Below are 17,605 nucleotides of genomic sequence, written 5' to 3' on the forward strand. Positions count from 1 at the left end.
AGGTCGCGAGTCGTGAGCGCAATCGACTTAGTTTACCTACGGGCCTGAGGTGTTGCTAAGGTCCAGCGGCGACTCACTTTGAAGGGCCGCTCGAGTGCCTGGGGGCCATCCGACCCGACAGAGTGGGCACGATACCTCTCCCGTTGCCGAATCAGTGTTGTGGTCCGCCCACGCCTTCATGCACTCAACCTGATCTCCTATTAAACCATTATGATGAGGAATAAACTACATGAATATTCCCACCGCAAGAGATGTGACAGTGTGTGATGAACTCAGTGTCTGTCCCTGAACTGTGGTCAATCTCAAGGCTAGTATTGAGGAGATCTCCTCACCAAGCAGATCATGGCAAATAGGGCACAGGTCTACCGCTGTGTCAATTCTTCTGGGTTCAACAGAACCTTCCTTCACTGCTGTAGTGGCTCGAGCCGTGTCTAAGTGATGCTTACACGAGACTTTCCAAGAGGTGGGGTTCCTAACTGTTCGACGAGGTAGATGTAGAGGCCCCTCCTCTAATCGAGAGGATGTCGTCAAGCTCTCTATCACAGAGGGCCAACTGCCACAGCAAAGGGTCGTCGGCGCCTAGGCGTAATACCTTGTGGAGGACGAACCTGCTGAAGCCTTAAGGCTTCGCGACCGACTCTTTCCACTCACAGAATATGTAAACAATACTCTTCAATCGTTCTATCGCTTTTTCTTTTGAGTTGCTCACACGAGCAGGTGTGAGTGTTGCTTATTGTAACCCGAAATTTTGTAGTCGCAGGCGAGCGCTCGTCGAGATTTCTCACAACCTGAGTTCATCCCCACACGTGGGGAGGTGGGAGCGCTCAATTTTACGAAACATGCTGGGCCGATGGTCTGGACGACGCATAGTCGACTTGTCTGTGCTTTCTCTAGAGTATCTTGGAATCCCGAAGTCGGCGATCTACGGTACGGAACCGAGCGGGACATCCAAAAGGCTTCTAAAGTCTCTCTGACGCGTCCCGGCAACTAACTTCCAATCAGCAACACAACGCTAACATTGTTGAATTGGAGTTATAGTAGAAGAGCAGGCAACCCTTCGTGAAAAAAACTCAGCATACTCCTTCAGCTTTAGAGAAGTAATAGCTGCTTCACAGAGAGACGGCCAGCGCCACTGATGTGCTTATTCCTACAGTGCAATGATACAGCAACGTATATCCTCCAAACGACTAGGAAGGTAGATGACGATACAAGACGATTGAGACCATGAAAGAGCAGATGATTATCCTCATGGTTTTGGCGACCTCCCTTCCGGTGTGATTGCTATAATGCACAAAATCGAAAACGGAAATCGATCACAACTCCACGACTCAATCTGTAGAGGTTACACGGCAACCCATCATCAAGAATCTCTTAGCGCACAGAGTGAACTCTTCCGCTGGAACGAATAGATGCCATTCTGAAATAATCATCAAGTCGATAACGACAACTTCGCTCCGCCTACCAATGAGCTGTAAAAAAGCAGCCTCCAGTCCATCGAGCTCTGCCACTCTCACGCCACCAACGTGTGCATAATATTTATTATCGTAGTAATGGTCGTCAAAGTACTTTACTGCTATCACCAAGGCAATGAGAAAAAATCTGGAGAGAAATGTCGAGACAAGCCTTATATCGTTGACACTTACTTGTGAACACTCCTCCTGGTTATCCGAAATTGAGAGTGATTATCCGAAACACGGTCCAGATAGATGAGAGCAATCAGGTAGCATTCTCGGGAGCACTGAAGATGCAAATTGTAGGCGGAGCGAAACACGACAAGCTCCCACCAAAAAGTGCTTTTCCAAGCGTTTCAGATACGCGTGGATTGAGATGCTCGGCGGTCGGAGTGAATAAAATCGGGTGACTCCTCTAAGGTTGGGCGGGACGTCATCTGAATAGAACAACGATCGACTATAAAGAGATAACTGAGGAGACCTAATCTACCTGGGAAGGAGACCATTTCAAGTGGTGATATGATGTCAAGAACATATTTGGCCATCGTACCAACAAAATCCACCTGAGAGGCCACCACCTCAGAAGCAGCAGTCAGAAGTCACAACCGACCTGAAATGCTGATGTACCGAAAACGAACTCTTGCAAGAACTCCTCATCGCCATCAAAACGCGCTGATACGGTGCCATCACAACATACGTGTTGATGGTCATGATCAGCAGTGGCCATGGCCACCAGACTGGCTTGACTCTCATTATGTGGTATACAAGCTGTAGTACAGCTGACAGGTATTGCTGTACTACTGGGAGCTGTCACAGAGCCCTCAGTGTCTGTGTAAATGACGGGGCTCCCTTTTCCACCCTTATCTTTCGATTTAACGGGAGATTGCCATGGCTGAGCAAAGAAGTCACCAGCACTGGAAAAATTCCGAGGCCTTGACACGTCGTCCTTCAGTTGTGTGAGAAAAATTGCCGCATCACTGCTATTGCATCGACACACTCGTCGTAGAAACTGCTGAGTTTGCTGAGGCTGAAGACCGTCGGGGGAAGGATCATCGTGTATGATCGACACCGCTGGCCTAGGTCTGGACGGTGAGAGATTTGGTGACGCTGGTGGTGACACGCGGTTACTGTGAGGAGGACCCGAAGAAGTGGAGACAGCCAACGAGAGCATTTTCAGAGCGTGCTAGAGAAGGCGAAAACCAGACAACATACTGAGACCGACACTCAAAGACGAGCATCGTAGATACGACATATGATGAAGGCGATAAGTAATGCTCCTTTAACCAAACACTTGGTTATACTTGAAAAGTTCGATAGTCAATAACGTTATGATGGAATAAATATAATCCATGAACGAACAACATGATAGCGATTCTCGTACCATATAGTAACGTTGAGTAATCTTGTTTTCATGATATCTAATCAGATTTGAGATAAACTGAATAAACTTAACTGTACAAATAACCACAAGCATAGGGCATGGTCGTTGACTCTATGTACAGTAAGGCTTTACCTCAAGGTCAGATAGTAGCTTCTCGTTAGACAGGTGTCTTCTATCTGGGCACATGAGACAGATCGACTCCTAATGCCATGCTGGTTGAATCAATACATGTACGATAGGACGATAAGAGGATAAGGGGAACAAAGAGGCTTGTCGGAAGAGAGACAATCGAAGATAGTAATGATGATAACGATGATAGCAGCCGTAGCCCGCTCAATATGACCCATAACGATTCTCAACCTACATCTGTGTTGGTAAAATGGTCGAGAACTGTGCATGCAAGAAGCGTTGACAGTCCAACCTTGAGAACCGAATGCCCTCACTGGGTGACGACACTTGATGGAGTCACAGTAGCCATCTCCCAGTTAACACACGATTCGATCCTTCTCAAGACCTCCGATGATGATGATGACGATGATGATGATTTAGTATTGGTATTGATACTGCTCACAGTTGCTACCGATGAGGCACGAGGAGCCTGAAAGAGAGCAGCTAAGTATACAAAGGCATTCCCGTGATTATGCCACTGATCGTGATGTGAAAACTGTTCTGTTATATATACTCATAGTGGAACTATGATGATCACTCCTCGGAGTACTGCAAAAGGACTACTATTCGAACGAGTCACACATCAAACACGAGCCGATACAAGTAACAACTGAGGACCGCCCAAGGAATTGCTGCTTCCAGCCGTGCAGCGGCGATAAAAAAGCTCATGTTATGGTTCCACAACCATTGCCTTATGGAAGCGGGCGGCAAAGCCCAGCGTTTCCATCGTGACACGCCTATTTATCTCATAGTAAAAGCCTTACTCCCACACAACGACTACAATTATGAGCACGTCTAGCTCAAATGACCAGCGTTGCTACTCGTAAAGTGATCGGTCGATGCTGAGTGAGGATATTGGGGAATCTCAACTCGAATATGATAAACCCTGGGCTAAGACAGTGGCTTCACTTATCATGTTATAGGTACAGTATGAACACACAGCAACGGCACAGAAATACAATTCATGACAAAGGCAAGTGGTGCCAAAACGGGACAAAAACACAGGTCTAATTTTCCATAACGTTAACAGGAAAAACTTCCTGAGTTAAGCTTAACTGCTGTACGCTACTTTGATAAGGCTAATCATCAGTCCCGGGGGAGTAGAGAGCGATGACGATAGCGGTGGTAACGCCAACTCGACAGAGGTCGATGATGACCAAACGCTCATTCGGTAGGCCTCGTACTCCTCTGGCAGGGTATGAAGATTCCAGTCTGAGACAGTGGTGATAAATATGCATACCAACACGCGAACGTCGGGGTAAGGCTTACTAATGAGCCTAAGGAATTCTGCCTCTAACGCGTTGAGCTCCTTGGTCCTAACACCGCCAACGGCAGCATAGAACTTGTTACTGTAGTAGCGATCATCGAAGAACTTCGCTGCCAATACGACCGAAGTAAGAATAACTCTGTGATCGGGAAACAGACCAAAACGCCGTTTATGATAACGACTAACCTGTGGATAGCGCACATAGTAACAACAAAGTTAGGTCCTTGGGTCTTGAGGAGTCGATCCATGTAGATGAGGGCGATAACAAAGCATTCGGAAGAGCACTGCAGAGACAAGTATATGTAAGGGCAGCAATGGCAGACCTACTCTGAAGTGTGATTCAACCCGTTGGAGATAATGATAGATCGATATTGAGGGGGGGCTAATGCCATGGAACCTTGTACGTGTCCCTGGAGCTGAAGAGCAGGGCGGGATCACTAGCAAGGACTGCTTCTCAAGGGGGGAGAATAACTCACAGTCAACGCCCTCTAATGTGGCTACTAGGACCATATGTTCTAGAAGGTTTGACAGCGCATGGAGAAAGCCGTCCTGCAAAAGGATGCTGGTTCGAAACAAGGCATGCACACTTTTCAACGGTATAATGCTCACCATAGGCGAGGAGAAGCTCTGACTATTGCCACTGTTGGAAGCCCCTTTGAATGAGAGCTTATCCCTCATTGGAGAATCAGACAGCTCGAAAAGGCTGAACAGAAGTCTCGGGAGTAGAGGAAACACCCCGGGGAAACACAAGCCATAGACGCTCGAAAAGGAGTGTGTCCACGATTCCACCGTCTCTCTAACCGCTTCTACCATCATTAGGATAACCATTACATCCTTGAAGCCGGTCGCAAGTTGCGAAAAGTTCAGAATTACAACAAACCACCAGCGCTGGTGTGAAAAAGGTCATTCTAGCGACAAGCGACGCTCCTTACACTATATAGGAGTCGATAGCAGCTGTTGTCGCAGTAGTGGCAACCACGTGTGTAGTAATAGTGGACCGTTTAAACGTATTGAAATGGTAACAGTGATGGTCAGAGTTGGTGATGGAGTGGTAGCAGTGGCACACCAAAATCATGTTTGTGCATCAATGAGTAATGACGGCAGAAAAAAATGGCAATGAAACCATCAAAGATACTAGGTCGAAAGAGCCTAAAATAATAAACAATTTTCTTAGATAATTCTTCATCTTTTTTCATCGTCAGTGATAGGCACAATTCCACCAATGACAAATCGTGCATCTACGCTCCTTGGCTGCTACTGCTCTCAACGTTGCTCACAAGCTCAGCTCTGACAAAACCTTCTTCGTGCCTCAGGAGCTCTCCAGGCTAATGACATAAGTCACAATTTCTTCTCGTACAGCAAATATCTACGGGCAGCAACGTAGGACAACTACTGCATGAATGAGCCAATGAGAAAACCACAGATGCCGATACAATCCCAGAAATGATACGGATACAGTGGGACAGCAATTCGATAGTTAGAGAGAGAAGAGGTATGAAAACTTTAATGAAAAAAACAATGAGTCGCGGATAAGAGAAAAAGAACTCAATAACGACCTAGTTGATAATATATTGACATTTCGGGGTTGATATCCCGAGAACGCCATAAAAACCAATACTTTTCTTCATTTCCACCGAGAATAGTACAATGTGATGACACTTGAAGACTAGAGCCGTCTACTTGTCGCAGGTTTACTAGTCAACTGTGCAGCTGAGAACTTCTCGTTCTTCATCAAAAAGAAAGACCTACTCCTCAAGACAACTGGAGGAAAGTCTAATATTCCCCACAAGCTTTCAAAACATGCCCACCACGATTATCATATGGTTAGTCGGGGAATCGATCCATCTCAGTGGAAAGGATACCCGGCACCGTTTCAACGACAGAAACGTTGCCCAGAATTGCTTCAGGCAGGCATCCCTGGCGAAAATCTCGATACGAACAGAATGCGGGATACAGTGGCAATTCTACAGTGGTGATGAATATATTCACCATAGCAATAAGTCTACCGATTCAGCTCAATAGTAACAATGATTCGGTCTCGACAAAGTGACCGATACAAAAAGCATTCATTAGTGGTTTTCAAGACAGACGGAGGTTTATCTGAACAGCAGCAAGAAACTTGAAAGAACATTTCACAAACACACACTCACAGACTCTCCGTCAAAATGACGTCATCATAAGAACTCAGCACTTCAGATGTAGCAAGCATAGGACAACAAGGGATACCTGCGACCACGACCTACATGCGACCTTCATAAATACTTCTATTCTCACTACCATCGCAGTTGTTAGAGTAGATGGCTGAGGTGAAACGTGGCTGACGACACCAACTGCTTATCACCTCCTGAAGTGTCCAAGTTAGAGTATACCTAGACAAGTATTAGGCTGCATTCAAGTCAGCTCATAAGAGATACTTCGGCGTCCAAATCTCGAATCTCGAGTAAGGTTCTATACGCTTCGAATTGTTCGGGGGTGACAGTCAGGCTCCAGTCTGATAGATAATGAGTACTATTCACCAACAGAGTTTTCAAAAATGCCACTTATAAGCCTAAGGAAGCCCGCTTCAAGAGAGTTCAACTCATGCAAGCGGATCCCTGCCATCTTGGCATAATTCGCGTTGCTGTAATAACAATCATCATAGAACTTCGTGGCCACCAGAAGAGCTGATAGGAGAATCCTGACAAAGAGACGACGGGTCGGTGGGGAATCTTGCGCACACGGAAGGATACCTGTGGATACTATATGAGTTGATTCTGAACACATTTATTCGACCCATACGAACTCTGTCAATGTAAATCAGGGCTACAATGACGCTAGATGTAGAACACTGAGAAATGATAGTAGTAAAAGTTGGTAGAATATGAGCAGCCTACATCGAACTTCCTGATAAGACGTTTGAAATAAGCCTCGACAGAGATGACCGGGACTCGAACGGCGTGAAAACGTGTGAACTGTCCTGGTCCAAAATACTCTGAGTACCATTATCATCATCATAATAAACAACAGTGTGCTTATAACCCACCAGTAGCTGCCTCACTCTGATGGACCATTCTAGCCAGGAGTTTGGAAAAAGAGGATAGTATCCTACCACCTGTAGGACGGCATGAGATATGAGTTCACTGTCACTATATGCCCGAGTCTACACCTCAGCCCACTCACTCGATATAGAGTTATCTTCCTTTTCTTGTTGTTCTTGTTGTTGTCGTTGATAATGAGTAGTTTTGGTGGTATATAAAAGAGCCCCATTCTTCCTACTAAAGGGTCTAGCCGATAACTTGGAGGGATGATCCGGAAGGCTGAGATCATCAGTAGTAGTCGAGACGGAGTCCGACTGGCCCCATGGGGACGAGGCGATCAGAGTTGACATAGACAGCAACCCCCAAGAACCTGGCAGCATATTCGAACCTCTTCCCAACAACTCAAATTCATACATCAAGATAAAAAGAATAATGATGATGATGATGATGACCCAAATCCAGGATGGGCCCTAGTCCAGCAAAGTTTCAAGGAATAGGAGTGCAAGAGTTGGTGGCCACCTCGGCCTCCTGAGCATATTGGATGATCAAAGAGCACGCTGTACACTACGGCCCAAGGGCTGTTCGAGTAGAGTTCTGCAAGGGTATACCAGACGCCTGGAAGGCCTACTCTTATGGCAATCGTCCTGATGGGGCATCCATTCACGACTAAGGCCAGCCCTATCTGCCTCTGGAGATGAAGATACCCCTAGGCCTCCAGAGAGCCATACCATCCCTCGGAGTATTCTCGCCACCCACTAGGGACCTCCAGAGGACAAGGTGGCATCGTATTACGGCGTATTATCCGACTCGACCGAAATGGTAGAACCGAGAGAAACCAAGATCCCTCCCATGAGGATATCCAATACAAAGGATTCCTAGAGCAGCGCTACAGACCATTACGACTAGCAATACGATAACACAGTGCCACAAGCACTACACGTCGCCGCCACCCAACACGAACTACTCGAGTATCAATATACCACGCAACAAGAACACGACCAACGTCAAAGTCTACCGGCTGCAACCTTCACCTAAGCCCTTGACCAATCTGCATGGTGGTCATCTCTTCGATGGAGTCAAGTCCCCAGACTGTGTCACTAGAATCCACCCACTTCGTGCAGGGTGTAGCTTCGCCGCTCATTGACCGCGATCGACCTTTATTGTATTTCCGCTCAAGCCCATGTTCAAGATAGGTAGTAGTCGTCATACATTCGCAAAAAGGGCTGGAAAAAGCCATTATGAATCTCACCAACAGCAACGCAAGACTCCCCCTCGGTAGAAGAAGCAGTAGACACGTTGGAAATAAGGAGGAACAATACAGATGACAGTGTTAATACGGTGATGCCGCCACACCCCGAGGGCCCTTCCTAGTCTGCCACGTAAGACATGTTCGAATCAGCACGCATGCACACAAACTTACATCTTTAAGTTCGGGTCTGGACTCTCCAGCATTTGGTCCCCAGCTCACTACCGCACCATCCTCTCCTCCTGTAAATACCGTTCCTCGAGTAGTGTCCTGGAACATCATGTCCATCATCAACATCACCAACGACCAAAGCCATCTTCCTACCAATACTGCTGATCGGACCACCCCCTCATGTCCCCTATCCCCCAAGCCTGTATGGAATACCCCATGTGTCGTCAGCTCGGCTGCATCAGCCAATTCGCAGCACACTACCGTACCATTGGTAGATCCACCAAGAATGTATCTGAACACCTCAGAATTGCCTCCCCCCTGCCTCAAAGGTCCCCAGCCTTCCTCACAGACGGTCCGATGGGGCATCATATTGGGCGTCGATGATGTACCCCAGTTGCATATCTTCTTGCTCCCCTTGGCTAGCACACAATAAAGGATGCTCCCGAATACCACTACTCTCAAGGCATCTAAACAAGGATACTGTATGAAGGCCACCATCATCGGTGTCACCACTACCGCTGAGCCGTACTAGCATTCCACACTTGAAGCCTCTCAGTGCAAGTCGACACTACCAGAAGGTCCCCAGTAGGTCCGGCCGCAGACACTGATCGTACCTAGGACCAAGCTGATGATTCTACACAAGTGTGGTAAGCGTACAGAGTCCTCAGCACTGAGGGTCACTTTAGGGGCTTGTCCATCGTCCTCGTTATTGAGATCAGTAACATCAAGTACGTTGATGAGAGTATCATCTCCTGAGGACACCAACATGGTACTATAATGGACCTGTTTTGAATCTACCTCCGGTAAGGCAAAGATTCGTCCGTGTTGGATGGAACTTGACGCAATTGACTATGTCCATATGAGCCTCCGTGTAAGTGAAGTAAGGCTTGCTATTACCAGATTTCACATCATACAGCGCGACGTCTGAGTCTAGGCCGACCTGAAGGGACGACATCACCGCGATCTAGATCAATGTCATCGTGGTTGTATTAGCGTTTGCAAGCGCGTATTATTCTAGGGAAATCCGTAACGAATTGTATTTCAAGAGCGCCTCGCCGGACTGTGCTGTTATTCCTACACAGAATGACGGACCCAAAGGATGTTGTTGAGTTGGGAATTTCGATACGAATCGATATGAATGACAAGATTATGGTAGATGTCCAATAACGATCATAACGTGAGGGAGCATCCACGGCAGCCCTCAAGTGACTACCCCATACCGCCTCTAATGCCGAATGCAAACTATTCGCAAAAATGGAAGTCCATCGATCGTTCGTCCTCCTCCTCCGTCCGCCTTACTGCGAGCACGTTGTTGGTGTTAATACTGGCTCCAAAGAGCTGAGCATCTCTACGGTTACTACTGCATACTATAGTCCCAACAGGGCCTCCTGAGGATCTCAGGTCCCATAGCTTCACAGTACCATCACGAGAAGAGGACACTCTAAGGGAATCCAAGCATGTGAGTTGTAAGATACGAATGAGCTCACAATCCACGTCCATGGGAGGCTGGTATGACCTGGAGGTCTGTGATGGGTTGATCGTGGCATGCGGGTAAAAGGGACATCTAAACCTCACCATACTGGCACTACTAGGTGATGCGGGTCTCACCTCAGACAGAGTAGCTTCATCGAGTATTCGAATAACGCTGTTGACTTTAGCACCAACCCTCTGCTGTGAGGCGATAGCCAATGATGACGGCAATAGGCATATTCGGAATACATATCTGTGAGTTTAGGATTACCGAGAGGCCCCACTCCCCTCACGTAGTACCCTCCCTTCTTGTCCACGTGTCGGGCGATGGGTAGGAACTGGATGGGCTGACCGACGGCCATTACGGTTGATGATAAAACTGTAAGACACCGATTTGCCTATTTTTGCATCAGTTAGAGCCATCCAGGCTCATCTTATCGGGAGTGATATGAGATATCGAAGGTTAGAATACGCCGGAGGGAAATGAAAAGGCGTGACAGCAACGCAGGTCGGTACGCACGAAGAACACAACGAAAACTTGCCGTTGAGGAAATGCAAGATAGCAAGATTCGGGATAGTCTCGTATCCCAGCTGAACGACGGAAATGCAGGCCGCCGAATATCTTAGGTTGAAGATCACAAGATACGGATCATGTACCAGTTGATTTGTCCATCGTATTTGAGAATCTCGAGATGGAACCAACATCGGCCGAAGAGTACCGTAAGGAAGGGAATACCAAGTTAAAGGTAAGGTGTGGTATACCCTCTACCCCTTATTGGTGGTGACACAGGCCAAGGACATCCAAGGAGCCATTGATAGCTACACTCATGCTATCGATATGAAGCCTGAGGACCACCTAGCATGGTAAGGGGTCTTTCCATGGCTTCAGTAACATGGTCATTACAGGTCCAACCGATCAGCGGCTTTCTCTGTCGATGGCTCTTATGACAAGGCCTTGGCTGATGGTTTGAAGTGTGTCGAGTTGGCCCCTTTTTGGAGTAAGGGACACCATCGGGTGGGCTCAGCATTGCAGTCTATGGGGAGGTAGGACGGTGTTTATAGGGTTAGAGGGGCACCTTATGGACAGGTACCAAGAGGCTATTGACCATCTCGATGCAGCCATCAAGACTTGTACTGAGGTAATGCTAATAGGAGGAGGAGATGCTTATGGTAGTTGATGGTCATCTTAGGGGGACATTGCCAATCTAAAGGCCTTGAGGGATGCTTGCAAGGGCCTATCAGTTGAGAAGAGGCTCCTTGGGGCATGGAAAGGAACTGTCACAGAGCAGCTTGGTGGATACTCTCAAGTAGGATAGTGTACGACTTATGTTCTATCGTTGGTCTGTTGTCAGGTTATGCAGTTTGAGGAGGGCCATAAGATGCATGTGATGGTCATGGGCCAATCTCAAGAGGCCAGCTATATGGTGGATGCTGCTAGGGACCCCGCTCTTCTCAACATCCATCTTGCCATCGATGGTGACCAAGGGCCTAATGTGCCGTAATACTGAGGGCGAAAGGGCTTTATAAACTCAGTAGTCGTAGTAGATGTTCCTGTAAGATTTGGTCGTCCGTAGTATGGAGGTATTGATGGTGTCGGGAGCGGGTATTGAACCCGCGACCTGCGGATTATTGGCATGCCCATGCATCATGCTAAGCTGTTCTGTAGATATATCATCCGCTTTACTGATGAAACTACGCTCGAGATGTGCTGTCCTTATCTTACTCCCGAGATTCCGACTAAGTTTGAAGGGCCGGGTCTGGTGACAATGAAGAAGGTAGGCGCCATTCTAGGCCCTCTACCATCATCCCGTGCCTTTCAAGTTACCCGATGGTGAGAAGGTTGATGTCGATGAAGGCAAGTGGGTGGACTCCCCGGAGTTGGAGGAGATCAGAAAGCTCGATGAGAGGACTAAGGTACCATAGTCGTGCCATAGAGGGTTTCATAATGTGGGAGCTAGGTCCTTCGATACATGAGGGAATTTAGTGATATCCTCATAAAGGCTAAGGAGAACAACGATGATGATGATGGGGAGGTAGGGACTGCTAGTAGTGGTCCTGGTCTTGTCGGAGAGGGATATGCTCAGTTGCCTCCCACCAAAGGTGCTACGGATGAGGAAATAAGGGCCAACAAACAGGTGTTGAAGATGATGTCTGTGAATGTGAAGGTGAGAGGCTTATCGAGGTGTGATGGTATGTTCAGGTCGGCACTTATCCTAGGTAAATGCGGTGGAGGCGCGGTATGGAAGTCCAGTGGCACAAGCTGTGTTTTTGCTAGTGGCCCAGTGCCAAACTCCGAAGGTAGCTTATGAAGGGGCGGCCCTGTTGTTGACTGCTATGTTCAGGATCATGAGTTGGAGAGTGCATCGGATGAGTTGCGGAAGCTGATGTTGGAGGTTGGCCTCATTGATGAGGCTAGTCTAGAAGAGACCAGGAAGAAGTTTAGGGAGGCGAACAAGGTGGGAAGTGTCGAGGGAATGGTATTGAAATTCCTCTCTGGTCAGTTCATGCAGGACCAGACAGCAGCTGCGGCAGGCGGTGTGCAGGGAGCTCCTCCTTCGGATGGGCGTACCGAAGCCACTCGAGCTAGGCTCCAAAAGAAGCTCGAGAGCAGGCAGGCTGCAGAGAAGGCAGCTGCTACTGTGGAGGGGGCGGGGGGCAGCGCTAATGGTAGGGAGGGAGGGATGATGGATAGGGATGATGGATAGGGATGATGGGGTTTAGGTAAGAAGGCTTCGAAAAAGAAGAGTAATAAGAAGAAGTCAGACGTGAGCAAAGCCAGCGAGGGTAGTTCAGAAGAGGCGAAGGTGGGCAGTACACCTACGGAGGAAATGCGTGGGGAAAACTCAAGTGAAGACGAGAAGGCAAGAGTGAACGAAGAAGGTAGTGGCATCACTATGGAGGACTCGATGAGTTATGAGAAGCTGTTGTCTGTCGGACTGGTGGTCGCCGCTGCTGCTGTCGGAGGTGTTATACTGTATCGCAAGTATTTTAGTAAGAAGGAGTGATTAGTTTCGTATCTTGCACTCTTGCATTTCCTCAACGCAACTGAGAATCCTACCAACTACTGTTCCTTGTCGTATATTTACAGACACTTCATCATCCCGTCATCTCGGGTTGTTGTTGTTGTTGTTGTTTAATTTTATGGCGCAGTGGTCAGATTGATTTTGTATGAATGGGCGTTAATGGTCTATGGGCTACCCTCAGTAAAGGGCATCCACACATCTTCACACGAATCCCCTTGCCTCCCTATGCTGCTAGTAACATCACTCGTAGTAGCCTATTAGAAGGCCGTCAGCTGTATGTTGATGCTACCATGTTCCTTTATCGATTCACTTCTTCATCGCGACGATTGTCTATGACACAAGTCATGGACAGATTCAGTCGGCTCAGTTTCGCGTTGAAACTCCTGTCGGGCCGTAGACCGATATTCGTATTAGATGCGAAACCCTCTAAGATAAAGCAACGGCATTGTTTGAATCAGCGTTGGGCAGTGAGGACGGCCTATGCTGCTGCTGCTCTAGCCAAGGTGGAGAAGGAGTACAGTGATGAAGAGGAAACAGGAGGGGTGTCGCCGCCACCCCCACCTCCTCCAGCTCATGTTGATCTACGTTTGGGTGTGTGGTGGACCTGTATGTGGCGTAACTTCTTTGCACGAGGCCTGTCCCTGTGTAGAGCACCGGATGGATGGGACGCTGAGGCAGTGTGTGCAAAGTTGGCAGCGAGATGTAATGGTGTTGTGGTGAGTGAGGATGGTGATGCTCTGGCCTTCGGGGCTCCAGCCATACTACGTAACGTATGGAGGTATCGTATTCTTGATGACGATGATGAGCCCTCGGCTGAGCTGGTAGAGCGGGCTGCGGTGGAGGAGGCACTTGGGGTCACTTCGAGGCAGTTTGTGGAGGTCTGTGTCCTGGCTGGATGCGACTTCGCTTCTCATTTGCCTAACTTGGGCTTTACAGTGGCCTCCCGGGCTATGAGGGAACATAAAGGGATTGAGGAGTACCTCCGTCAGCGAGAACTCAACGATCAACAATTCAGGATGATTAAACTGTTCGCCTTGGGTTTCGATTGGAAGGCGGCAGTAGAGTGTTTTGATAAGGATATGGCAGAGGAGGAGGTGCGATCGTTAGTGAGGACGGACCATGATCGGGCGATAGCGGCTACGTGTCTGCTATATGGAGCGAGAGATTCGTTGCCTGCAGGGATCGACCGAATCAGTGCAATACTAAATTTATGTCGGGAGGCGATTTTGCGGCGCATGACGAATATTCTGGAGCCCACTTTGGACCCGGAGGCCTTCTTTGCTGATAATCCGTGGCGACAGCAGTTCGCCTACTTGACGTTCTCTCACGTGTGTCGGAAAAGTGCCATTGAAGGCGGCATTTTCGCGGCGCGTGACGGTGTTGGGATGAAGCAATATGTAGGGGGAAAGGGGAGGATCTTTGATAGGCAGAGAAGGAAGAGACCGAAAGACAGATTGGAGATGGAAAATTGGCGTATGACAAGAGTCTTTGAGCCGAGTTTGAGTTTGGAAGATATGCCTCCTCTTATGATATACTTTGGGCCGTGGCGGTACAGGATGGCCTACATTGCACGCAGGGAGGCTGAGGCTGGGAGTATCTTGAGGTCGACTGTGAAAGATACAGAAGAGGTCAAGAGGTGCCTTGTCATAGAAGAGGAGTCCATCGCTTCTTGTACGACACATAAGTGTGCCGTGGACTGACTCCTCCTCCTTTCCCATCGTACCTGGCAGCAGCAACAGCAGGTAGTAGTAGTAGTAGTAGTAGTATCGTGAGGCGGTAGTGAATACACCTTGTCCTTTTCAGACGTAATTACAGCAGTCTCTCCTCCGAGCAGTCAGCTCATCATGATGATGATCTTGTCTAATTTAATATTAGGTTTCGTGAATTAATATAACAGAGGTTGTTTCGTTGTCATGTTCATTAATGTGTCTTAGCCGGGGATCGAACTTGCAACCTGTGGTGTGTAGTCTTGCCATCGATACTGCTTGACCATATTACCTGATAGCGCTTCCGACTCCCTCTATCAGGGTTCTATCTTATATGCCCAAGGCCGGCACTTATACAGCGAGATCCATCGTGGACCTATTCGGTACTGTCCTCCTCCTCTTCCTTCTCCTATTGTTGCTGCTGTTGTCACCAACACCTTCGTAGGGACGTTCGATGATGTGCCCCATGGGACCTCAGAAGGGGTCCGATTCTCTTCCTCAGCAGCAGCAGCTGCCAATGCGAGGAGAGGGGCTGACGGCTCTAAAGGCGTTGCTGCTTCCAACGTCTTCGTCACGGCTCATGCTTTGAGTTTCAGAAAGAGGCTCAGGTCGGAAAGGGCATCAGCAATTTGCCACCGCGCGCCACAAAAATGTTTTCAGATACATAGTCGCTTGCTGCCAACCGTCCCAGTGGATCTTGCTGGCGCTCTTGGGCTTCGTCACGGCCGTATTGGCCTTCACAATTGAGCTTTCTGTCACTAAAATGTGGGTGTCTCTTTGAGATGTATAGATTGATAGGAGTCCTCTCAGATACGAACTCCGAGCGGAGTACCTGCCAGTGTGGGCGTGGTTACTAACAGCAGCCGTACTAGCAGCATTCGCTGTACTGTGCGTGTAGGTCTCTAATGATATCCTCCCTCCTGTAAAGCTTTCCTCAGCCACATAGGCTCACCGGCAGCAGCAGGGTCGGGCATCCCCGAGATGAAGGTTACTCTTACTGGAGAGGATGTTGACGATTTCCTATCACTTCGTCGGTGTCTTCACCCTTGCTATCCTATAAGGGCTGTCGTTCATCAGGTACTCTCTTTGCGAAGACCTTTGGTTTAGTTGCTGTGCAAGCGGCTGGGCTCTCCCTAGGCAGCGAGGGGCCCTTTGTAAGGAGAGGCGGAGGAGGACAGCTGCTGCTGCTGTCGCCGATATCAATGATGTTTTCCTGTCAGATACACATCGCTGGCTGCGTGGCTGTAGCGTTGTGTACGTATCTCCCACAGGCTTGGTTTTACAGGTCAGACTCGGCCGTCAATCTATGAGATATCTTGGAATCTTCACTGTGCGCAGATACATCAACGTCGAGACCTATCGACTGCAGTTACTAGCGGTAGCTGTGAGTGCTGGTGTGACGGCAACCTTCGGAGCACCAGTGGGAGGTGTATTATTCTCGATAGAAGTAGGGACATCTACTGCGTTATCAGCTTAGTATTGTCATTTAAGGTTACCGCAACTTTCTTTTTCGTATCGTCATTATGGAAAGGATTCTACACAGCAATTGCTTGTATGGTTGTGTTCAGGCTAGCACGCCTTGTGGTAGGTTTAGGAACGCCTTGACTGTTGGGAATTGCTCCTCCTCTCAGCCCGTGATCGAGCTCTTTCAAATTGACACGCTCCCACCCTTAACTATCACTCTGGAGATCTTCGCCTTCATCATATTAGCGGTCCTCTGTGGGGTTCTATCTGGCGTCATAGTGTGAGAGTCGGCACCGATGTATACTCCCCGTACACAGCCGACTTGTTAGGTTCTTCGTCGGTGTCCTAAATTCTATCACCAAGAGGTTTCCCATCCCCATGCGTTATGTTTGGGTAACAGGAGTTGCCCTCGTCGACGCCGGAGTTGCATACGCGTACTACAGTTGTGGAAGGTTCTGATGATAGTCATCATATAGGTCTCCATTGCTGTGGCAGTTGGATAGGGGGCTCCTTGGCGACATGCTTGTTGTATCCCATCACGAGGCGGCCAATGATGTCATTAACCAGGCGGGGAATCTTGCAGTAGGTTAGTGTCGGTGCGTACCTGGCTAAATATGATGTGTTTTCAGATTGTCTTCATCGCTAAGATATGCCTGATGATTGTGTCCATGAGTTGTAGTACTTCTACTCTAAGTCGTTATCATGAATGAACGCTGTTGTCAGGTTGGGTGCCAACAGGGCTCTTTCTCCCAGTATTCACCATTGGAGCGGTATGGGGTCGTCTCTATGGGCTTTTAGTACACGAACTGTTAGCCCAAAGCTATGCCTTCGCACCGCCTGCTGTGTATTGATATCGTACTACTTCATAGTAATTGTATCTCCTTTACCTCAGGTACGCTCTAGTAGGCGCGATATGTCTTACTGCTGGAGTTACTCGGACCATCTCGGTGGCCGTTATTGCATTTGAGCTTACTGGGCACATCCACCAGATGTCTGTTATCGTCATAAGTCCGCACTTCTAGTAATAGCATTGGTACTGGTTATTTGTAGGTACAGTAGTAGCATATGCAGTAGCAGCGTTATTTACTACCTCGATCTATGATGTCCTCCTCCACTTGAAGGGGCTTCCATACGTACCACATTTGCGTCCCCCAGAACTGTAAGAAACGGATGGTGACACGGCTTGAGCATCTATGGCAGGTATCACCATCGTATCGGTGATCTACTACAACCAGTTCCCG

The 17,605-nt window shown here is 48.3% G+C and overlaps 7 protein-coding genes across 7 annotated transcripts; 3 read left to right on the forward strand and 4 right to left on the reverse strand.

Annotated features, from left to right (window-relative positions):
- Positions 1–1,328: 1,328 nt before the first annotated feature.
- Positions 1,329–2,178, reverse strand: Pmar_PMAR006775 (conserved hypothetical protein; the record flags this gene model as incomplete). Its single annotated transcript, XM_002788041.1, has 6 exons — positions 1,329–1,417; positions 1,463–1,599; positions 1,644–1,738; positions 1,785–1,888; positions 1,942–2,014; positions 2,062–2,178. The coding sequence occupies 6 exons, from the start codon at positions 2,176–2,178 to the stop codon at positions 1,329–1,331; spliced, it is 615 nt and encodes a 204-aa protein (XP_002788087.1).
- A 579-nt stretch (positions 2,179–2,757) lies between these two features.
- Positions 2,758–4,964, reverse strand: Pmar_PMAR006776 (G1/S-specific cyclin PCL5, putative). Its single transcript, XM_002788042.1, has 7 exons — positions 4,877–4,964; positions 4,744–4,816; positions 4,595–4,683; positions 4,454–4,551; positions 4,270–4,406; positions 4,070–4,212; positions 2,758–3,430 (listed from the first exon to the last, which is right to left on the reverse strand). The coding sequence occupies exons 1-7, from the start codon at positions 4,943–4,945 to the stop codon at positions 3,272–3,274; spliced, it is 768 nt and encodes a 255-aa protein (XP_002788088.1). The 5' UTR covers positions 4,946–4,964; the 3' UTR covers positions 2,758–3,271.
- Positions 4,965–5,028: 64 nt separating this feature from the next.
- Positions 5,029–7,657, reverse strand: Pmar_PMAR006777 (cyclin 6 pcl7, putative). Its single transcript, XM_002788043.1, has 9 exons — positions 7,427–7,657; positions 7,290–7,358; positions 7,141–7,238; positions 6,997–7,094; positions 6,808–6,944; positions 6,682–6,758; positions 6,545–6,636; positions 6,418–6,493; positions 5,029–6,367 (listed from the first exon to the last, which is right to left on the reverse strand). The coding sequence occupies exons 1-7, from the start codon at positions 7,632–7,634 to the stop codon at positions 6,556–6,558; spliced, it is 768 nt and encodes a 255-aa protein (XP_002788089.1). The 5' UTR covers positions 7,635–7,657; the 3' UTR covers positions 5,029–6,367; positions 6,418–6,493; positions 6,545–6,555.
- Positions 7,658–8,587: 930 nt separating this feature from the next.
- Pmar_PMAR006778 (conserved hypothetical protein) lies at positions 8,588–10,546 on the reverse strand. The gene is made up of 11 exons (XM_002788044.1): positions 10,472–10,546; positions 10,310–10,424; positions 10,189–10,265; positions 10,001–10,142; positions 9,500–9,641; positions 9,359–9,453; positions 9,218–9,315; positions 9,049–9,168; positions 8,855–8,993; positions 8,705–8,800; positions 8,588–8,656 (listed from the first exon to the last, which is right to left on the reverse strand). Exons 1-11 carry the CDS (start codon positions 10,531–10,533, stop codon positions 8,615–8,617), a joined length of 1,128 nt encoding a protein of 375 aa, XP_002788090.1. The 5' UTR covers positions 10,534–10,546; the 3' UTR covers positions 8,588–8,614.
- A 317-nt stretch (positions 10,547–10,863) lies between these two features.
- On the forward strand, positions 10,864–13,252 carry Pmar_PMAR006779 (conserved hypothetical protein; the record flags this gene model as incomplete). Its single annotated transcript, XM_002788045.1, has 14 exons — positions 10,864–10,917; positions 10,962–11,035; positions 11,078–11,215; positions 11,259–11,310; positions 11,362–11,478; positions 11,524–11,669; positions 11,838–11,946; positions 11,993–12,085; positions 12,130–12,204; positions 12,256–12,336; positions 12,389–12,469; positions 12,514–12,627; positions 12,673–12,838; positions 12,893–13,252. The coding sequence occupies 14 exons, from the start codon at positions 10,864–10,866 to the stop codon at positions 13,174–13,176; spliced, it is 1,584 nt and encodes a 527-aa protein (XP_002788091.1). The 3' UTR covers positions 13,177–13,252.
- A 91-nt stretch (positions 13,253–13,343) lies between these two features.
- Pmar_PMAR006780 (flap endonuclease-1, putative) lies at positions 13,344–15,058 on the forward strand (the record flags this gene model as incomplete). The annotated part of the gene is made up of 3 exons (XM_002788046.1): positions 13,344–13,440; positions 13,609–14,830; positions 14,998–15,058. The coding sequence occupies 3 exons, from the start codon at positions 13,344–13,346 to the stop codon at positions 15,056–15,058; spliced, it is 1,380 nt and encodes a 459-aa protein (XP_002788092.1).
- A 171-nt stretch (positions 15,059–15,229) lies between these two features.
- Positions 15,230–17,527, forward strand: Pmar_PMAR006781 (conserved hypothetical protein; the record flags this gene model as incomplete). The annotated part of the gene is made up of 16 exons (XM_002788047.1): positions 15,230–15,283; positions 15,346–15,508; positions 15,561–15,665; positions 15,711–15,794; positions 15,839–15,930; positions 15,978–16,054; positions 16,121–16,185; positions 16,239–16,347; positions 16,392–16,484; positions 16,532–16,644; positions 16,694–16,798; positions 16,841–16,946; positions 16,994–17,039; positions 17,088–17,208; positions 17,257–17,372; positions 17,415–17,527. Exons 1-16 carry the CDS (start codon positions 15,235–15,237, stop codon positions 17,525–17,527), a joined length of 1,557 nt encoding a protein of 518 aa, XP_002788093.1. The 5' UTR covers positions 15,230–15,234.
- Between the last annotated feature and the right edge of the window lie 78 nt (positions 17,528–17,605).

The sequence above is a fragment of the Perkinsus marinus genome (assembly GCF_000006405.1).
Source record: "Perkinsus marinus ATCC 50983 genomic scaffold scf_1104296928836, whole genome shotgun sequence".
Classification (NCBI taxonomy): Eukaryota; Perkinsozoa; order Perkinsida; family Perkinsidae; genus Perkinsus; species Perkinsus marinus.